Source organism: Mauremys mutica, chromosome 5, assembly GCF_020497125.1.
Source record: "Mauremys mutica isolate MM-2020 ecotype Southern chromosome 5, ASM2049712v1, whole genome shotgun sequence".
NCBI lineage: Eukaryota > Metazoa > Chordata > Testudines > Geoemydidae > Mauremys > Mauremys mutica.
Genome location: NC_059076.1, coordinates 43,338,857 through 43,361,104, shown reverse-complemented (window position 1 = coordinate 43,361,104; position 22,248 = coordinate 43,338,857). Strand labels below are relative to the sequence as shown.

The 22,248-nt window shown below is 40.1% G+C and overlaps 1 protein-coding gene across 1 annotated transcript in view; it reads right to left on the bottom strand.

The window, feature by feature from the left end:
• SYNPO2 (synaptopodin 2) overlaps positions 1 to 1,358 on the bottom strand; it is a 121,570-nt gene extending 120,212 nt beyond the window's left edge. The window contains exon 1 of the mRNA XM_045018231.1: positions 1,127 to 1,358. Coding sequence (XP_044874166.1) covers positions 1,127 to 1,231 — 105 coding nt within the window. The 5' untranslated portion in view covers positions 1,232 to 1,358. The remainder of the gene's footprint in view (positions 1 to 1,126) is intronic.
• Between the last annotated feature and the right edge of the window lie 20,890 nt (positions 1,359 to 22,248).

Below are 22,248 nucleotides of genomic sequence, written 5' to 3'. Positions count from 1 at the left end.
AATATTTCTGCTATACTGGAAAAACTAACTAACCCAATTAGTTTAATGCAACTGTAATTAGTATGTATATTACCAGCTAAAAGAAGTACAAGATTAAAGAACTAGCTTAATAATGCCCCAAAATCAAATTCCTAAAAATTTAGCAACCTACCTAGTACTGAGTACTATGAGATAATGAATATACCCTTTTTTCTTGTTTCCTTTTTTATTTTATTGGTATAAAATACAAGTTAATATCTGGATTTCAAGTTAATCTGACAGGATTTATTATATTCACTAGTCCAAAAATCTGCTCTCGCAGTATTGAATTTGTGCTGATACCATAGCTGTGGACAGAATGGCCCCTTGTCTAAGATGACATAATGTGTCAACACGGCTATCATTCTACAATTCCTAAATAACCATGAAAAACCATAGTCTGTAATAAAATGAATATTTATTTTAAATCAAACTACTTAAAAAAAATTGTTCCAAAATGTCATGGTTTGAGACTGTTTCAAGTTGTTTTAGACTTTTTGTTGTGTACTTTCACTTCATATATAAATATAAACTGTGATATGCTCAACAGTTTTCAGGTTATAATCCATGAAATACATATCAGGGCATGTTTGGCAACTATTAAAGCTATTTCCAGAGAATTAATATGAAGTGATGACTCTCTGGGTAATGCTTTCCAGGAGTCCCAAAATAGTAGGAACACTTTCTCATGCCAAATCATTTATTTATTCCATGCCAAGACTAGAGAAAGTGTCACAAATCAATAGTCAAAACTGGGTTTGCTAACTGGGGACTCAATCCTGTGTGGTGCTGAGTGACTTCCACCACACTCAATGAATTCAGTAGGCACTGAAGGCACTCATCATCTCATAAGATTCTGCCCTTCCCATGCAAGAAAACAGCTGTGGTACTTGTAGGTAATCAAAAAGTAAGAATTACCTATCATTTAAAAAAAAATCACTATCTGCACCTGTGAAAGCAGTTCCCCAAATACATTTCCAACAAACATAGCCACCCCACAATAAAACTTGTCTTAAGGCTTCTGACTGGAAGCTATATAGATCACAACAAACTTCTTTCTTTCTCTCCTTGTCATAACACACTAATAACATCTCTCTCATTGTCCTACCTTAGCGATTTGCAAAGGCTGCTTTTGCTCCTTGCCACCTTGCAATCTAAAGCCCCAAGGTGCCCCTCCACTCATGGAAATGCAGATATAATCCCCTGTGCCCATTTTCCTGGTGCAGTTAGGCAGAATTCATCTGCAGAGGAAGATGAAAAGTTCTCTAGCTTTTGTAGATGTTCACTGAACTTGAGGCTTGCCTGCCAGGCAGAGCTGGAGAAGCAGAGCACCACTCTGTTGCTGCTGCTGCTGCGTACTGCTCTCTATAATGTAGTCATTCACAAGAATGCAAGAGCTCTCACAGATCAAGGGCCCAGCCCACTGTTTCGTCAGACTCTCCTATGCTCAGCCCACCTTCAGAGTAAAGTAAAATAATGCTGCGAAACTCCACAAAAAAGAGACTGAGCCATGAGGCTAAAAAGGCTATATTTAACCACAAGAGCCTCTGCCTTTGACAGCTACATCAAAACACCAGAGCAAGTAGTGTAAATTTCCCAGTGATGATTTAAGACCACGTTTATATTTTGTACATGGTACCAGGCTTGTTAAATTTTAATCTCTGTATTTCTTGATCTCACGCTCCAAACAAAGGAGGGAATAGAGAATATAAGAAACTCTATTAAGATCATCAGAATAAATAATATTCTTAGATTCCTACCACTATGCACTCGCTGCAGCTCTGAGGGTAGGTAAAAGAGGCAGTTCCTGATTCTGGAGCTGGTTCTAGGTTGGCCCAGTCCTCATGCAGCCATCAGGCTCTTCTAAATTGTGCCAGCCAGTTACGGTCCCAAGCAGTGTTCCCTCTAATTTTTCCCACCCATGTACAGAATGATTTTTGTTATGTGCACTGTAGCGGGCTGGCTACCTGCTCCTGCCCTTTGGGGCTTTAAAAACAGCCCTGGGAAGGGGCTTTTGGCTGGGCTGATTGGGGAAATGGCGGCAGCTGGGGGCCACGCCCCAAACTGAGCCCAGGGCCTTATAAAAGGCCAGAGCAGCCAGGAAGCCAGAGAGTCTCTCTCTGTGGTTAGAGAGAGATGGGCCTGGCTGCTTAGATGTTAAGATAAGTACCTAGGGTGAAGCAGGATGGGGAAAAGGCTGAGGGGCTGGGGAAGCTCCAGCCTAGGAAAGCCCCAGGCCTGCGGTCTAGCACGGGGCTAGGAGGTACTGGGGTTTGCAGGGGGCAACCTAAGGATAGGTAAAGCAGCAGGTCCGAACCCCCTTGCCGGTGATGAGAAGGCTGACACTGCAGTCTGTCCCAGGATATGGGGCTCGATAGTGACTGAGCAGTAGCCATTCTGAGGCAAGTGGGGATAGCGTGGGGGGGGGGTTCCCCTGAGAGGGGGAGACCCAGTTAGAGTAAAAGGGGCACCGGGTCCAGGGAGGGACACAGGGCCGAGAGTAAAGCAGGTGGATCACCAGCCTGCAGAGGGCACTCTGGATTGGAAAAAGAGCTAAGTTGCGGAGTAACCAGTAGGAGGCGCCACAGGGGTGAGTACCGCCCGTTTACAAGCACCAATATGGAGGTAGTGTGTGATACACCACCTCCATATTGGTGCACATAAGAAAATTCATGTGGCGGGGTGGGGCTGAGGGGTTCAGATGGTGGGAGGGGGCTTAAGGCTGGGCCAGAGAGTTGGGGTGCATGGGGGTGAGGACTCCGGCTGGGGGTGTGGCCTCTGGGGTGGGGCCAGAGATGAGGGGCTCAGGACTGGGGCAGAGGGTTGGGGTGCAGAGGGGTGAGAGATCTAGCTGAGGGTGTGGGCTGGGTCAGGGCCAGGGGAGGGATGCCTGTCCCTCAGCCATGGCAGGTTCGGGACGGGACAAGGGGCAACTGTCCCCTAGCCATGGCAGGTTTGGGGCCAGGCTGGGTTAGGGTCGGGGGAAGGGCGCCTGTCCCTCAGCCGTGGCAGGTTCAGGGCCAGATGAGGGGTGCCTGTTCCCCAGTCACAGTAGGTTTGGGGCTGGCCTGGGAGATGGGTGCCTGTCCCCTGGCCCTGGCAGGTCTGGGGCTGGGCTGGGAAGGGGGTTAGGAGCGGGGCACCTGTCCCCCAGCTGCGGCAGCTTTGGGGCCAGGGGAGAGGTGCCTGTCCCCCGGCTCAGCAGGTCTGGGTCGGCTGGGCTGGGTTGTGGCTGGGGGAGGTATGCTGTGGCAGGTCCGGGGCTCAGGGAGAGGCATCTCTCCCATCATCAGTCCTAAGTGCCTGAACAGCACTTAATGGGCAGCTTAGAGGGAACTTAGGTCTCAAGGCACCTAAGTATGCCCCCAGAGCATCACTGAAGCATGGTAGCACTTCAGCCACGTCTCCTTCCTCTCAGACATGCCGCCAGCATGCCCACCACTTGAGAAGTGGGGACTGGACATGAGGTGTAGCAACTGGCTTTATTGACACTATCCACAGATAGTTGGAATTCATCCACCAGAGCAGGCCATACTATAGAACAGGAAAGATGAACCAATAGGGAGTGAGCTAGACTGGGACTTAACATGCTTTGATCTAGCACTCAAATAACACTAGCTCAAAGTGCTCTAATAAACTGTTGACATGCCTCAACAGGCCCCCACACAGGCAGCGAGACTGCAGCAGGCTTGTGCGATCTAGATTCACACCCTAGCTTGCCCCAGTCTTGGGCCTGTAGACAACCTTGTAGTCTCTGTGTCTTAGATTGCCATCTGTAAAAAGAGCATAATAGCACATCATTACCTCTCAGGGGAGAGGATAAATACATTAAAGATTGTAAAGTGTTCGGTGATGGGAGGTTATATAAGTACCTTAGATAAAAAGTGGGAAAAATTGGCCCCTAAATTGCAAAGCCTTCTTGGGATGGACTGTATTTTCTTATGACTGCAAAGTGTTATGCAGATTTATGGCACTGGAGAAGAAACACTATCATACTTTGGTATATTCATAGATTACTTTTGGGAAAATCCTGGCAGATGATCACAATGAATTTAGAACTACTCTCTGAAAGCGGATACCAATCAAATACCTCAGACTGAAGAAGCTGTGCTTGCTATTAGGGCTGTCAATTAATCGAAGTTAACTCATGCAATTAACTAAAAAAAATTAATCGTAATTAAAAAAATTAATTGTGATTGATCGCTGTTTTAATCGCACTGTTAAATAATAGAATACCAATTGAAATTTATTAAATATTTTGGTGTCAAGTATCAGAGGGGTAGCCGTGTTAGTCTGGATCTGTAAAAGCAGCAAAGAATCCTGTGGCACCTTATAGACTAACAGACATTTTGCAGCATGAGCTTTCGTGGGTGAATACCCACTTCTTCTTGCATCCGAAGAAGTGGGTCTTCACCCACGAAAGCTCATTCTGCAAAATGTCTGTTAGTCTATAAGGTGCCACAGGATTCTTTGCTGCTTTTAAATATTTTGGATGTTTTTCTATATTTTCAAATATATTGATTTATATACAACACAGGATATAAAGTGTACAGCGCTCACTTTATTTTATTTTTATTACAAATATTTGCACTGTAAAAATGATAAACAAAAGAAATAGTATTCTTCAATTCACCTCATACAAGTACCATAATGCAATCTCTTTATCATGAAAGTGCAACTTACAAATATAGATTTTTTTTGTTACATAACTGCACTCAAAAACAAAACAATGTAAAACTTTAGAGCCTACAAGTCCACTCAGTCCTACTTCTTATTCAGCCAATCGCTAAGACAAACAAGTTTGTTTACATTTACGGGACATAATGCTGCCCACTTCTTATTTACAATGTCATCTGAAATTGAAAATAGGCATTTGCATGGCACTTTTGTAGCCAGCATTGCAATTATGTGCCAGATGTGCTAAACAGTCACATGCCCCTTCATGCTTTGGCCACCATTCCAGGGAACATGCTTCCATGTTGATGATGCTTTTTAAAAAAAAACATGTTAATTACATTTTGACTGAACTCTTTGGGAAGAATAGTATCTCTCCTGCTGTTTTACCTGCATTCTGCCAAATATTTCATGTTATAGCAGTCTCGGATGATGACCCAGCACATGTTGTTTGTTTTAAGAACACTTTCACTGCAGATTTGACAAAATGCTAAGAAGGTACCTGTGACAGTGTACTCCATGAGGCTTTATGGAAATATGGTTATGAATGTATATATGACATAACTGGAATATGTTGTATGCTATATATGCCATGTAACATCTCTGTAAAGGTTATGATCTACTGAATCTGTTCATCCTATTTGAATGCATGTGTCATTGTTCTATTCGAAGTTATGAATATTGGCTGTGTACTTGCTTGATTTCTAAGTAGCCTTAGTAAAGAATTTGGTTAGCTTCTTGAGAAAGGAATGTGCAAATTAAGTGCCCAATCAAACACTTAAAGGACAATGAATCTTGGAAGGCTCCAATCCACATAAGAAATCTACCTGAGGACGTTCAGGGTAGCATGTAAACAACGGCTGTTGCCTGTAAAAACTGAGTCATGCATAGACATGTGACTTGCCCATGTGACTCCAAAACTCCATCTTGGAGCTGGACTTTGCATAGGAGAGAGGAGGGGGTCCTCACCCACAAGAGAGCCTATTTAAACCACTGGAAAACCCCTCAATTTTGTCTTCAGCTGGCTCAAGAGATAGGTATCCTTGGGTGTGGACAGGCTGAAAGAAACTGGAACAAAGGACAGTAACTACAGGGGGTGTGAGTGATTGCTGGACCCAGACTAGAAGGAGACTAGTCTGTAAAAGGAAGCTTACGCTGACTTCAGAGGTGTTCCAGTATCTTAGGTTGATTTACCTGGCCATGAGGACGACGGCAAATTGACCGCTGCCGCTCCCCCATCAACTCCGCTTCCACCTCTCGCTGCGATGAAGTTCCGGAGTCGACAGCAGAGTGATCAGGGATCAATTTATTGCGTCTACACTAGATGCGATAAATCAATCCCTGATAGTTCGTTCACTATCCGCCGATCCAGTGGGTAGTGTAGACGTACCCTAAGTGACTGGCTGAACAAAGAGTAGGACGGAGGGAGCTTGAAGTCTCTAAAGTTTTACATTGTTTTATTTTTTAATGCAGTTATTTTTTGTATATAATTCTACATCTGTAAGTTCAACTTTAATGATAAAGAGATTGCACTACAGTACTTGATTGAGGTGAATTGAAAAATACTATTTCTTTTGTTTTTTACAGCACAAATATTTGTAATAAAAAATAAAGTGAGCACTGTACACTTTGTATTGTGTTGTAATAGAAATCAATATATTTGAAAATGTAAAAAACATCCAAAATATTTAAATAAATGGTATTATTATTGTTTAACAGTGCGATTAATCACGATTAAGTTTTTTAATCGCTTGACAGCCCTACTTGCTATCTGACTCTGGACAAGCTAGTCATCTCTTTCCTGCCACCACTGTGCTCTGTCTTCCTCAATGTACAAAGGGCAATGATGACTTGGTAAAGTAGATAGAAAAATATTTTTCTCAGCCTTCAACTTTTTACTACCTCTAGAGCAAAATATTTTTACAGCTTGATACAAAGGACAAGAGACAGCAACCCTCTCAGCTAAAATGACAGCATTTTCATATTGCTGCCATGTGGTGCTGTAGTAGAAAGTGAATCTCATAATACATCCGACCTTCAACTTTAAGAACTTTAAGTAGTGGAATTGTTTGTACACTACTATCAGGACACCTGATGCTTGTTTTTAGGCTTTTTAAAATCATTAAGTCAAAAGGAAAAGAACATTTATCTTCCCATATCTGATCTTCTGCACAGGAGGATGAGTGCAGTTTTACATGAAAGAGAAACATAATTACATGCACTTGTCTTTAGGTGATCACATATTTGTTTGTGGAATTTGTACATGGAGAGAGAGTTCTACCTTTTGTTACCACATAAGAGAACTGTAAAAACTGTGACTGGAAACACACACACACACACACACGTACGTTAGGTCATCACTCGTCAACAGAGAGACTAGCACTGAGTAAAAGTCAAGAACTGGTAGACTCTAGCCTAGTGCATACCATATGAGAACTGCCTCCATATAGCCTACCTGAACCCTTGGCATCTGGGCTGCCCTTTCAGGCATGCCTAAAAGCTGTTTCCTCCACCTCTGTTTCTGTTCTTTTAGGCAATAAGGCAAGGAGGAACACTCTGAATCTGAACATATAAAGCCAAAGGGGGGCACAATAATGGGACTAAGCTGAATCTGCATACGCGTACAGTGTTACTGACATTTCTCTGAGTAGTGCAGCAATGCAATAGTAGTGTGACAGTTTGGGGGCTATTACTGTAGAATGCTTTCGTATGTAGACAGAGAGTATAAAGCCAGATAGGACCACCAGATTATCTAGTTTGACATCCTGTATATCATAGGCCACCAACAGTGCCCAGCACCTGCACGCTAAATCCAGCAACCAAAATTAGACCATAGTATTACAGCCCTACTATGTGTGCTATTGGATTATATCTTTTGAAATCTAAGTGGTGTTATAACATATTATTCCCTTGATATGATAGAAGCAGAGGAAACATGTTCCAGGGAAAGAAGGAGCTGGTTTGATGGATAGTAGGGAAAACTCTAAAGTGATAACAGCAGCTGTTGGCTCACGTCTAACCTGGAGCATACACTATTCTGTGATGCTAGGACTGAAAGCCAAGATCATGGTCATGCCAGGATACCAAAAGAAATGGATAATTCCTCTTTTCACATTTTTTGTAAGTTAATACATTTGTATTCAGTTCAAGTGACTTCTGTTTTCTTACACCATGCTTGTTGCATGTAACCCAGTGACAAAAATACAACTGAAGTCTGTGACTCCCACATACCCATAATGGAGAGGTCAAAAGCTTCCTAATCCCTAGGAAATACTCTTCAGTGAGCACTAAAGAAACACCCATTTGCCCCATGATTTTCTTAAATGTTTATGCATCAGAGTATCTTGCTTTTTTAATGCTACTCTTATCTTTTTTTCCACATTCTCCGCATCTTTTGGGATTTCTGCTCCACTGGTCAGAAATCTGACAAGAGTCCTGATAAAGGCAGAGTAATCCATGTCTGTGACATTTGTGCAAGATAAAATGAAGGCTGATTAATTTGGACTGAAAGAAATAAAACAAAAGTTTATCCTGCAACAATTTTCTCAATTGCCTCTTCCTGCCCCCACACCTTAAAATAACAAAAACACTTACCAATAAGATTTTTATTTGGCCAAAGTGTCTCCATTGGCCCCAGCACCACAGTGAATTATATCTGGCAAAACTTAACCAGAAAAAATGTTGATTGTCCCTGCTGACACAGATCTGTTTCTCCACCCTCCCACCCCCTGGTTGGTAAAACTTGGCCTGGATCTGATCTGAGACAAAAATAAATTCCCTGTATGAAAAATGGCAAAATGGAGATGCTGTGTCAAGCTCTGCCTGCCTGCTTTTGAAGTTTTTGATACCTAAGAGGTGGATTGGTCTTGACATGTCATCACAGTTTCAACTAGCAGCTCTTTATATAGGTTATTGATCACTACAATACTACCCAAGTGATACTAAACACCTTCACTATCAGTGGATTTGAATAAAATCAGCTTTCAGTTGGGTAGCTCTTAATAGGACCCAGACCAAGAATATGGACCTCATTGCCAGAAGAAATAAGAATGTCCACTACCCTTACCTCAGTCAGAGCTATCTGCGAACCATTCTCTTTACAGGCTTTCCTCCAATAATACCCTTACTGTCATGGATTTGTTAAAAAAAAACACCCAAAACTCTTGAGCTTGCTTCTTGGTAGCAGGGAGAGAGAGTGAATGAGCAGGAGAGGGGAGAGATTATCATCATCAAATTTACAGAAGGTGTTCAGAGACTATGGTGAAGAGGGCCATACATAAGTATATAGATAGGTAAATAAATAAATTCAACATTCTCATGTTGAATAAAATCTATTCTAACAGCTACAGCAAAGGCAAGCAAATTGTAAAATCATAGATTAATGCAATTTATCCCAAGCCTAATGTAAGTAAACAGCTATGTTTCTGCTTAATTCCTTCCCTAGAATGTTAACAAGTTTTCTGTCATCCTGTATTTTTGAAAAAAAAAAATCTAACATTTTCCCACCAATAAGAAGTAAAAAGGAACAGATCCACAGTTAAATAATTCAATTTTCACAAATCGTACATAATCAGAGGCAAATGAAAACATGTTGAGGAAAACTTCAAGTCCACAGCTCAAATCAGATAACACTCATTAAAGTTGATTGCACTTCATCTTTTCTCCTCAAATTCCTAATCCTGCACCAGAAAAGAATAGAATCCAGATGTTGTGATTACATGAAAGACTTAGCAAAGTACTCAAAACAAAAGGCCTGCTAACTGAAGGCAAATACTGGCAGAGTGACACTATTATTAAAAGAGTAAGACCAAGCGCTTTGTACAAAAAAAGAAAATAACTACAGTATGTTATATTGTCAGACAATGTCAAAGAAACTGACCCACATACCTACAAAAATCCACTTACAAAAAGATATATTATGAAGTCATTACTCACATGAGTAGTATGACAAACTGCTTACCAATGGATAAAGGCTTCAAAATCTGGTGTATAATGTGGTTATCATTTGTGTTGTGTGGTACAAGTAATGGATTTCAGGATTGTTCCTGCCCCAAATTTCAAATATACACTAGGAAAATCAGAGAAAGGATCTGGATCTACCCATCTACAGCTCTTAGAGATTCTCTCCCTCAGATATCACGGTGATAGAATTATGAGAATCTGAGTTCCTAAAGCAGTGTTCAAGAATTAAATCGTTTACTCTGAACTAAAATACATAGGGCTGTGCTACCAAGTTTTAAAGAGATTAACTTTACAGCCTGCCATGGGCAATGAGCTGTGCCTAGCGCTGGGACCTCGTGAGTGGGAATGGTCCCAGAGCCCAGGCTCCAGTCCAAGCCCAAATATCTACATCGCAATTAAACAGACCCATAGCCTGAGTCCCGTGAACCTGAGTTAGCTGACACAGGCCAACCATGGGTGTTTAATTGCAGTGTAGACTTAACCTAAATGGCCTCCTCAGTGTGGGAGCAAAACAACACAAGTCCACTGAGTTCAATTGGAAACCAAAAATTTTCCACGCCAGGCCCAAGTAGGCTCTTCCCTTCTCAGGGATGACATATTATGCCATCCTATGTGGCCTTAATGGGTTTACTATGTGTGAAGAGCTATAGGAAGGAAGCCATTTTCAGTGCATAACAGCAAGGAGTTTTATTGGTCCTACAAAACCCAGGAACTATGCTATATATTCTTCATTATCACCTACTGGCACCTTATCAATGGAGAAATGACCACCTGGTCACACACTGAAAAAGAGACTGAAATTTCCAGAGGCAGCAGGCCACAGGGCCTGAACCATTTAGGGGAAAGCTGCAGCCTGTTAAGAAGAGTGGTTGCTGGATGGGAAAGGCCCCATGATACATTAGGGGACTATTTGAACTGATCCCACATTTAGTTCCTTGTCCAGTTTGCCCATCACTAGCTAGAACAAGCTCCATTCACCAGGAGATAGTCTTCTGAGCTCCTGGGTGAATGAAGAAGTAGAGGGCCTATTTACCAGCTCTCCAAAGGCTGCAGGAAGGGTCAATCCTCTGCCCTCATAGGCACTGAAGCTGGGATGTGGGGGAGAAATAGTGTGTAGAATACCCACAAAAGGTTAAGTTAAAGGAGAAGGTCTCAGGGAAAGCTTGTGGGAGAGAGAGTAAAACTCAGATAAATGAACTCACCAAAAAGTTTGTGAACCTGGGCAAATTTCATGAACCTGGACGTCAATCTGCCTGGTGTCAAGTGTCATTACGTTGGTAGTTTTGACCATCCTTAGTGCTTGGCTTTAGCAGCTCAAGATTAATTTCATTTTGACTCTCTGCAGAAGAATATGCAGAAATGGCTAAATTTCAGTTCCATTAGTTGCGTGAATTTCTGCTGAAACTATCCAAAAAACAGGGATCCATTTTTTGTGTGTGTGGAGTTTTCCTTTCATTTTACATGGAAGAGTCACCTAAGATTCCATTTGAATAAAGACCACAACTACAGCTTCTTTACAAAAACTTTTGGATCTTGAACTGAACAAGGTATATAAACACTGTTCTGCATTTACATAGTACTCTGCACTGACCTTTCAGTTACCATAAGAAGGTGAAGCTTTGCACAAGACCCCTTCATCTATCTATTCAGCTTAGGTAACCTGCTTTTATAATCTATCTTCTTACTGAAAGAACTCCATGCAAACATTTCATGACTAGTTAATATACTAAGCTAAACTCTGCCCCCAGTGACACTTGTGTAAACCCAGAATAACCCTCACCTGTAGCAGAACAACTCTACATTTTAAATGACATATGTTAGTGCAGAATTTGGCCCAGAATACTCTATTAAATTGTAGCTGACCCTGTTGAACTGAAGGTTTAATACTAGCCTGACATTTACATACTAGATCTAAATTTCCTCTCTAGTTTTCATTTACCCAACTATATTTTTTGTTTTTGTGGGAACAGAGTATTACAGGATATTTGCATATAATATTAGTTAGTACCAATGTGATCCATTCACTGAATATAGCTTTAATAAAGCAGAGTGAGTGATTACACAAAGGGTCACTATCAAGTATAAAAGCTGGCACAGGCAATTTTGTCTTGGCTTTTTTTACAAGCTTTTTTACATGAAAGTCTCAGAACATTAAATTCATCACTGGTCAACCCTAGGTGCAATTCTCCCTGAAGAAATCAGAAATGGAAGGACTGGGCCTCAGGAAATCTGGGTTCAACTCCTGGCATTGCAAGACATTTACTGTGTGATGTTGGGTAAGCACCACAGTTCACTGTCTATAAAATGGGGACAATAACCTCTCTCTGGATTTTTTCCTACTTTGCCTATTTATAAATTTATTTATAAATTCAAGACAGGGAAACTATCTGTTGCTATGTATATGTACAGCACCTAGAACAGTGGACTTTGATCTCTTTTGGAAGCTCTAGATGCTATTGTTACTGTATTACAGTAACAATAAGTTGTAGCTGAGCTTGCTTATGCAGGACTGGATATCACTCATGAACTCCAGTTTCTTCATCATACATGGATCACTCTTTAGCTGCAAATGGCTATCATTTCTGTAACTTTCAAGGTATGTGTGGTGTGCTTGGGATTGTATTTAGTGGGTAGCTCTCCTCTTAGACTTCTCCCTCCCACAGAGAACCTGTCTTTGGTTGGTATTCTTTTATTTGCATTACTGTAGCACTTAGGAGCCTAGTCGTGTACTAGGTGCTGTAAAACACAGAACAAAAAAGACTATGACACAAAATAGCTCATTGGACTGTATCCATTTTCCTTTTGTCTTTTCCTCTGTCATTGTCTTTACTTATTAAGTACCTCAGGATACAATCCACTGATACATTGTTTATCTCAAACTAAATTTCTACTTACCTATATAAAATTTTGGGACATTTATTTTTAGGGGGAAAAAATCAAATTTGGATGACCAAAGCTAGATGCTTAACTTCGGTCATCTATGAGGTAAAGGCCCCGGATTAGGACTCAGAAGACCAGAGTTTAATTTGTGAATCTGCTGCAAACTCTGAGTGATCTTGATCAAATTGCTTAATCTCTCTGTGCCTCAGTTCTCAGTTTTCTGCTTGTAAATTGTATCCTTTTCTCCCATCTCTTTTTTCTGTCTTATCAGTTTAAACTGTAAGCTCTTCAGGGCCAGGGCTGTCTCTTACTGCATATTTGCCTAGCACAATAGGGACCTGATACTGGTTGGAGCTTCAGTGCCTATCATAATAATTGTAAAAGGAGAAGAAAGGATAAAGAGAGCAATTAAACTGGATGGCTGGAGTACAGTCCCAGGTTTCCTGAGACTCTCCTGTTTTGACCCACCAAAGCCCTTGTCCTTGTTGAAGTGGCTGTTCGCTTTTGGCCCAGCACCCCTAACAGGGGGAGGAGGGCACAGCTGAGCTAAAAATGAGTGACTGGCACACACCAGGTCACAACGCCACTCACTCAAATTTGGTTTGCTCCTGTCAAGGGGGCCCGGACAAACCTGAGCAGCTGTGTGACCCCATGCACCAGGCTGCAATGCCCAGAGTGGGGAACTGAGCCCAGCCAGTCTCACAGATCAGAAGTCACTGCTGCAGGGTGCGTACAGGTTGGGCTTGCTTTGCAAATCTTTCCCCTTCTCATCCCCCCCATCCATGTCTCCTGCCCCTGGGGGCAAAACCCATCCTGCTTTACCACCTGAAATGTTGGGAAGTATGGGAGAGGATGAGGAAGGAGGTGGCACTGCTCTCCCTGCCATTCTCTCTGATTGTCAGTCTGATTTTTTTTCCTATCATAAAAGTTTAAGCCAAACCTTCTCCAATATAAGACGGATATCTCAGGACCTAGTTATCAAGAAAGATGGGAAGACTGTTTGCTGTCTTTATTTAGGCACTTAATAGAACCACAACAGCATCAAATAAGATACGCCAGTTAATTCTCTTCCTAAAGTCCCAGGCCACATGCATATTTTACAATTAAAAAACTGCAGCAAAAAAAGCAAAAAGAAACAAGCAATCCAGAAACCGCCATCTCTAATTATCTGGGCTACCATCATCTTAGAAATCATAGACTCATAGGACTAGAAGGGACCTCGAGAGGTCATCTAGTCAAGTCCCCTGCACTTATGACAGGACAACGTATTATCTAGACCATCCCTGACAGGTGTTTGTCTAACCTGCTCTAAAAATCTTCAATGATGGAAATTCCACAACCTCCCTAGGCAATTTTATTCCAGTGCTTAACCACCCTGACAGTTAGGAAGTTTTTCCTAAGGTCCAACCTAAACCTCCCTTGATGTAATTTAAGCCCACTGCTTCTTGTCCTATCCTCAGAGGTTAAGAAGAACAATTTTTCTCCCTCCTCCTTGTAACAACCTTTTATGTACTTGAAAATTCTCATCATGTCCCCTCTCAGTCTTCTCTTTTCCAGACTAAACAAACCCAATTTTTTCAATCTTCCCTCATAGATCATGTTTTCTGGACCATTAATCATTTTTGTTGCTCTTCTCTGGACTTTCTCCAATTTGTCCACATCTTTCCTGAAATGTGGCGCTCAGAACTGGACACAATACTCCAGTTGAGGCCTAATCAGCACGGAGTAGAGTGGAAGAATTACTTTCCAGCTCTTGCTTACAACACTCCTGCTAATACATCCAAGAATGATGCTAGCTTCTTTTGCAACAGTGTTACACTTAACTGTTGACTCATATTTAGCTTGTGGTCCACTATGACCACCAGATCCCTTTCTGCAGTACTCTTTCCTAGGCAGTCATTTCCCATTTTGTATGTGTGCAACTGATTGTTCATGCCTAGGTGGAGTACTTTGCATTTGTCCTTATTGAATTTCATCCCATTTACTTCAGACCATTTCTCCAGTTTGTCCAGATCATTTTGAATTTTAATCCTATCCTCCAAAGCACTTTCAACCCCTCCCAGCTTAATATCGTCCACAAACTTTGTAAGTGTACTCTCTATGCCATTATCTAAATCATTGATGAAGATGTTGAACAGAACCAGACCCAGAACTGATCCCTGTGGGACCCCACTTGTTATGCCCTTCCAGCATGACTGTGAAGCACTGATAACTATTCTCTGGGAAAGATTTTCCAACCAGTTTTGCACCCATCTTATCGTAGCTCCATCTAGGTTGCATTTCCCTAGTTTGTTTATGAGAAGGTCAAGTGAGACAGTATCAAAAACTTTTCTAAAGTCAAGATATACCATGTCTATTGCTTCCCCCCATCCACAAGGCTTGTTACCCTGTCAAAGAAAGCTATCAGGTTGGTTTGACATGATTTGTTCTTGACAAATCCATATTGACTCATATCCTTGCTTGCTGGCTCGTTTCTGTAGCCTTTCAGTCCCTTCCTCACTGGAGCAGCAGGTTATATACTTCCTGCTGGGAAACTAGCAGGTTAAAAAGGGCCACTGCCCAAGAATACTGAACGTTTAGCCCCTGCTGCTCCTAGATGCTTCACTGAAGTGCTGAGTTTTCTCTCCCAGGATCAGCTTGGGAGTGTTGCCTCCACTGGAGGACCAGCCCACTCCATTACAACTTTCCTTCCCCTGTTCCTCTTATTCTCACTGTCCTACAGCCTGCATTCCCAACTATTCACTAGATCTGTCATATATAATGTGATTGTTTTTAGCGCCATTAAAAAAAAACTTTATTGGTGAAGATGGGGAGGATGTTTAGCTGAAATTTGAGTTGGGTAAACACAGAAAAACAGTATTCTTGAAAATAAATATTCTGGCAATTAAAACAAATATTCTGGCCAATAACACCCATCCACTTACTTTGCTGGTATTTGCAACCTCTTTTATTTGTAAATATTCCGGAAGAGGATTTTTTCCGCACAAGAATGTTTATGGAAAGCGAAAACCTGGTAACCTGGAGAGTAAATATTCACACTTAGGTATTCACATCTGAAGAACTCTCATGGCCATTTCAAAAGCTCTTTTTATCATGCAATAGTTTCATGCAACTGTTATGAATGTTCATGGATAAATAGGAAAAGAACTCATCCTGCTTATAAAGTTTGGTCATCCAATCAGGGAGAAGAAACAATACCATGTGACTTACAGTGACTTACTCATAGTCTGCATTTTACAAACTATCAGTTGGCTGAAATTTGGTACTCAAACTATTCACTGGATAACTGGAAATAACAGGCTTGACAATAGAAAAAAAGAGTAACATTAACTGAATAACTACTTTGCTGTAAATAGTTTGCCTATCTCTTGTTGAGATATGCAATCTCTGGATTTACCTATAACAACATACTTATCTGAGCTCTTTATGCATAGCAAGAGTTTAAAATATTCAGCAAAGTTTTCATTTAGCATTTCATAAACACATACACATAAACTTTAAAAAGTGAAGGTACTTTAAATGCTTCTGGATGAAAGGGTGAAAAATATCAAAGCATTTGAGAAATGCCAGCACACACTTCACCAAGCAAACATCAAAAGTGTTGCATAACTCTCTGTACTGTCCTTGCTTTGGGGGTCACTGATGGTTTCATGTCTATTTAATGCATCACACTTCATGCACAATTCTTTAGGAGTTTGTGAGTGATGCTCATATGTATAGTCTGTATGGCATAATTTTATTTCACATAAATATATAACCCGGTAGTGAAGTTATTTTATTTTTAAAGAAAATGCTAATGCTCCTGTCTTCAGCTCTCAAATAGCTAGACAATCACTGTTAATTAAAAAAAGGATTAAAATTCCTTAGCTGAAACATCATAGCAGTATTCTCAGAACACTGGATCCAAATGTTCCAGATCAGCTTGCCAGAATGCTCATTTCATTAGTATGACAGAGTAGCGGCAGCCAGTGTGAGTAGTCAGAGCCTTGAAACTTTCTGATATTTAGCTATCTGGATGCATTCTGTGATTAAGTCCATTAATAGCTATTAGCCAGGATGGGTAAGGAATGGTGTCCCTAGCCTCTGTTTGTCAGAGGATGGAGATGGATGGCTGAAGAGAGATCACTTGATCATTGCCTGTTAGGTTCACTCCCTCTGGCGCACCTGGCATTGGCCACTGTTGGCAGACAGGATGCTGGGCTAGATAGACCCTTGGTCTGACCCATTATGGCCATTCTTATGTTCTTATGATTTATCAGGAGATCCATCTGAACCTTTTAAAATAAAATAGGCATATATTTTGTAAAACACATTCAATTTCATAATGATACATCTCTTGTACTTCACTTTCATCCATAGACCTCAAAGTACTTTACAATGGAAGATGGGGAAACTTAGATTTATAGAGGTGAAGCAACTCTCCCAAGGTCAGACAGCAAACCTGAAATAGAAACCAAGACTCCTGATTACCAGTCTAAGGCCCTAGCCAAGGGCCCATGTGGCTTCATAGGAAGTAATAATATTTTGTGCTTCTAAAGCATCTTTTCTTCAGCTATCTTAAAAGGCATTACAAATATTATATCATCAACAGCACATTACCCCCGTTGTCAATTTACCTACAGCCAAAATGCAGCCACTCCTATGGTGGAATAGAGCTGCTGTTTAACACCAGGCAACAGCACTACACAACAGTTTAGAACAGGAAATAAAGACTACACTGTCCAACTGAAACTGCAGGGGAATTTAGACAGACAGAATACAATATAACCCAGTTGGAATTTGGCCAAGGCACGAGGGTTTACACTCCTCCTCTTACAAAAAAAGGCTGTGGAAACTTTAATGAGTGCAACTGATCATGACCTCTGTTACATGTGTCATCGTCCTAACAGTACCAAATAGTAGAGTGGCCCTAACTTCATTTTGGGGCATTGGATCAGTATTTAGCAAGAAGGAAGAATGAGACCTGCAGAGTTACTAACACCATGTCCTGCAGTACCTCATCCCATCCAAATTCTGGGACGAATGATGGCCAGTCTAGGACAGTTTGCAAGATCTGACAGGACTGCAGCCCATGGTGCTGTGACTGTTGACCTGCATAAGTGCTTGCTGCAATGAAGTGATAAAGATCTAATTCTTCCCTCAACATGTCCTTGATTCTGATTCAGAAGAGCACTTATGGATGTGCATAAGTACTTTCCTGAACAGAGATGCTTTCCTGGATCAGGGTATATGCTAGAAGGGTAGGTACTGTATGCAACTTGCATCCACACTAAAGACATAGTACAATATATTGGGTTATTTAAATTGGAAAGTATTTCTCTTAAGTAAAGCAATTAGTTAATGTATACTAATTAATGTATACCTAGGAGTTAAAAATTCTGTTATGAAATTTTCTGAATAATGGCAGTTTATTCAGTCTGTAAACTCTTTGTTACCCTTGGTTATTAATAAAGGCACTGCATATATCTATCTTCTGATAATATTTAAAGTTTAAAAACTGCGATCGATAAGACTAGTACAGAATGTTATCCATATTAGCATTTGGAGAGTGCTTTGTCAATGCTTGCTGAGACATGGCATTCACAAATGTACTTTATCCTTTTCTGGAGCACTGTAGTTACTGAAACATTGTATTTATATTTTTAAATAAATGGGCAATGTTTTTTTTAACTGGCCTCATTGCTCCTCTATAATTTTTCATAAAATATTATCTCTTGGATATTTGGTTACTTTTTTAAAAGAAGGCCTGTGTTTGATTTCATTTTAAACAATTTCAAATTTTGTAATTATTCACTTCTATGTTGCTTTTAAAGTAAACTGTTTATACCTCCTCCATGGAACTTCATTATACCATGGACAAAAAAAACATTAACAAAAGTTTTTGGAAATGGCATTCCCAGCAAGATGAGCAGACATATACCTTCTTTTGGTAAACATCTCTTAGGGACCCCTCTAATGTCGTGTGAAAGCTTTTGTTATGTCTACATGACATAACTTTGTTTACTGTACTAGCAAAAGGAATCAAGCTGAAATCCAGGAGATTTGCTAATAACGGAAAAGTGTGGAGTTTGTTTTCTTTTCTAAATTTAGAAACTGTTGGGGTTTTATTAACTACTCCATATGATAAAGCAGCCTTTTTTAAAAAATCACATGCATAGTGTTACCCTCATCCTCCCCACCAGCGTGGTTTGAATTTCAAGCTGATTTACAGTATAATTTGATACAAACCATGCAAGGCTGAATTTATTGCAGGTATTGTCGTCCTACATATATGCTCCATATCATGCTAGCATGCACATCATAAATGTTAATAGAATGAAGGGCTGTTAGAAACACAGTGGATGTACTAGTAATCCCTAAATTAGATTCTGCACTCTTTACTCAGAGAAAACTCTTATTCAGTTCAATAAGAGTTTTCCTGATACCGGGCAAAAAAAAATTAGTGAAGCTCAAATTAAGATTGAGAATACAGATTTAAAGGTAAAATTTTCTTACCTACTTTTTGATAGCTCCAAAGTTCTTGTATCTAAAATCCAAGAAATTCAAAGTTAAAGTTAAACTTATCAGAACCCCAAACATAAAAGTATGGAAGATGACACTAGCCACCCTACCTTAGTCCCTGAGAATTCTGATGTCAGTAAATCCAGTGTATGAAGCCAGTGTAAGTGGGAGGACCCTCAGGCCCACATCAGCATTTTTCTCTTCCCCCTCCATACTCCCTCCCCCTCCAGCCTCTCTTAATTTGGTTTTCATTCTGCTCCATTTTCCCCCTCCCCTATTTCCCCCTCTCCAGAGTCTCTTTTCTCTAGTCTCGTTTCTCAGTCTTTAAATGGAATATGAACCCAATAATATTCAACTCTGAATTGAACTTTCAGACTCTGTTGTCAGATGATGTTACATAGTATTGTGATGACCATGGCATAAATATATAGATGGATAGAGTATAAAATTAGTCGAGGTTCAAAGACATCCACATTTACTTAAACTGTAATCTCTTTGGGGACAAGGGCCATCTTTTCTGCATTTGTTTTGTACAGCTGCTAGCACAATGGGGTCCTGGTCCATGACTGAGACTACTGTGCGCTACCACCAGACAAATAATAAAATGATAGTGATAAATTTGTTTACCTGGAGCCAGTAGAAATATAAAATAATGGGGAAAAAATTGTTGGCCATCATCATATACAAACAAATCACATGACAGAAAATATTTACAAGGCAGCACACTTAGGTCTGGATGACACATCAATAAGTATAACAAAAACAGTGATGTAAGCATTAACTACTGTATACATGTTGTTGTTTAAAGAAAAGCAAATGCAAAAACACCTCAAAACAACTGATGTGTTTAATTCTAAACAACACTCTTGATACTCCTGTGGAGTTCAACTAAATGTGCTGAGTACCTGTGGAATTCACACATCTTGTGCATTAAACAATTATGCAACTTATTTGCATTCCCATTTTAATCTGCTACCAGAAAATAGCTTGTGGGGTGGGAGAGATATAGAACTGACAGTATGAGAATTAGATTTCACCAGCTTTCAGATTTCACCCCCCTCTTTTACTCCTAGTTTTCAGTTCCATACTAGATGCAATAGTATACAAATTTAGAATCAAAGCCCAAATTCTCCTCTCAGTTTCAGGCAATCACACTGCCTCCAAGTTATGTTGTAAATTAAATGTGTGTAATATCATTAGCCTTCAGTAGTATTGCACATGTATAATTTAGAATATAATCTGGTTACACATGTGTCAATCAGAATATAATTTAGCCTGCTGGATCTTCAGTACTGATGATGGTGCATAAGAAAGAAAGAACCCAGTTTGATTCTCAGACCCTAGAGTAAGATTGCAGGACTGGCTGTTACATAAACATCTTTTTATTCACAATGTGAGCAAATTTCATCTGGAGTTACTGAGGGACAATAATCAGGAAACCTCACAATGCCATTTTTATCGCGTTGCTTTCCAGAGCAGAATTACACTTTACTCTTTAATGACGTTGTCACATGTCTAACATTGAAGACACATGTATGAATGCCTAGGAGCTATAGCATCAGATAAATACTAATCCTGGCATAGTTCTTAGAAACTTGGTCAAATCTTGCGGAGTGCTGAGTGCTTCTTCTAAAAATTCTCAGTGCCCTCAAATTCTGTGAAATCAATGGAAAATGAGGCTACCCAAAACTTCAAAGGAGGCCATAGTCCACTGAAAGATGGGCACAAAATGAAAGGGAGTAAAAATTACCCAGGGATTTTTTTATCTATCTTTTTTTTTCTTTTTCATCTCATCCTGCCAATTTTAGTGGAGTTAACTTCAAGAGGAAGAAATGTGATAGTATTCAATGGCAAAACTCAGTGCAGGGTTCATATGTGCTGAATTATCCACAGCTGCATAATGTTTAATAGCCAGACTCGAGGCATTGGCAAACAGAAGGACCAAAGGGGCCAAGTCCAATTTCTTTGTACAAAATATCCAGCTTCAAAACTTGTATTATATAGGTCGCTTAAACAATAGTTATCCTCTCCTTAGTAGTGCTGTATTTCAGAAAGAATTTTTATGACTTCAGATAAGCACACTTTTTTGTAATCATGAGTATTTTTTATAAGAAGAGAACAGGCACAGCTCAAGCAACAGCAGTCACACTGAGGAAAGACAACTGTTTCTGTACCTTGCTCATTATGCAGCCACTGGGAATGCTCTAGCGAAAAGCACAATTACCTAAATACTCCATCCCTAGCCCCAATTCTCCATCCTAATTATAGTGATGTGAGTTATCTGAAAACCTTGATTCATTTTTTTCCAATATATATCATATGTCTCCAGTAACACATTTAGAAACTGCTAACCTTGTAGTTGCTCAATGAGACATTTCTATTTTTCAGTTATAATAGGCAGTGTGATTTTTTTTTTTATTTCTGATTGTATTAGTAATTTTATGTAGTAATGTTTTTGGACAATTTTTCTTATGTATCCATTACTTTGCAATTCTACTTGACAAAGCATGCATATACAAATTACATTAAAAACCCTACATTAAAATAACTCTATTAAGGTTGAAAATCAAGCACTCAAAAGGTAGAAAATGTTATGCAACTTTAATTTTGGCCCCTTGTGCATGTGCCTGATGATACTACTTTTTGACTTAAATGATATGCTATGTTTTTAGGCAAATTCTCTGCTTCATTGCTTTTTCCTAGCTTTAACTTCAGGTTAAGTTTTTTTTGAGGGGGGATTGCCTGGGAATAACCACTACATTCATTTTATTAGCACTTTTTTTTTCTCGTATTGCTCCACATGATTCTACTTAATTAATTAGAAAAATATGGAAGCCCTCCAGTGACCAAAATAATCCTGTAAACTCCCATGCATGATCACTAAAGATAGAATAGCCTGGTGAATAAAATAGCTGCATCATGTTTCACACTTAATAAGTTCAGTCTTGAAAATAATGTTGCACCTCCCAGATGCTGCACTTGGCTTTTGAAGGATTTCTTTATACAAGCTGACAACACTTCTTAGTTTTTGTTATGATTTTTCAGGGAAGAATGGAGTTCATAAACCATCTGCCAAATTAGGCTATTTATGCCTTTGTTTATTAGCAACATCTCAAGTACAAACTAATGAATAGAACGGTTATATTGATACATACTAAGGTCTCGATCATTCAAAGACTTACATGTGTGCTTAACTTTATGCACATGAGAGGT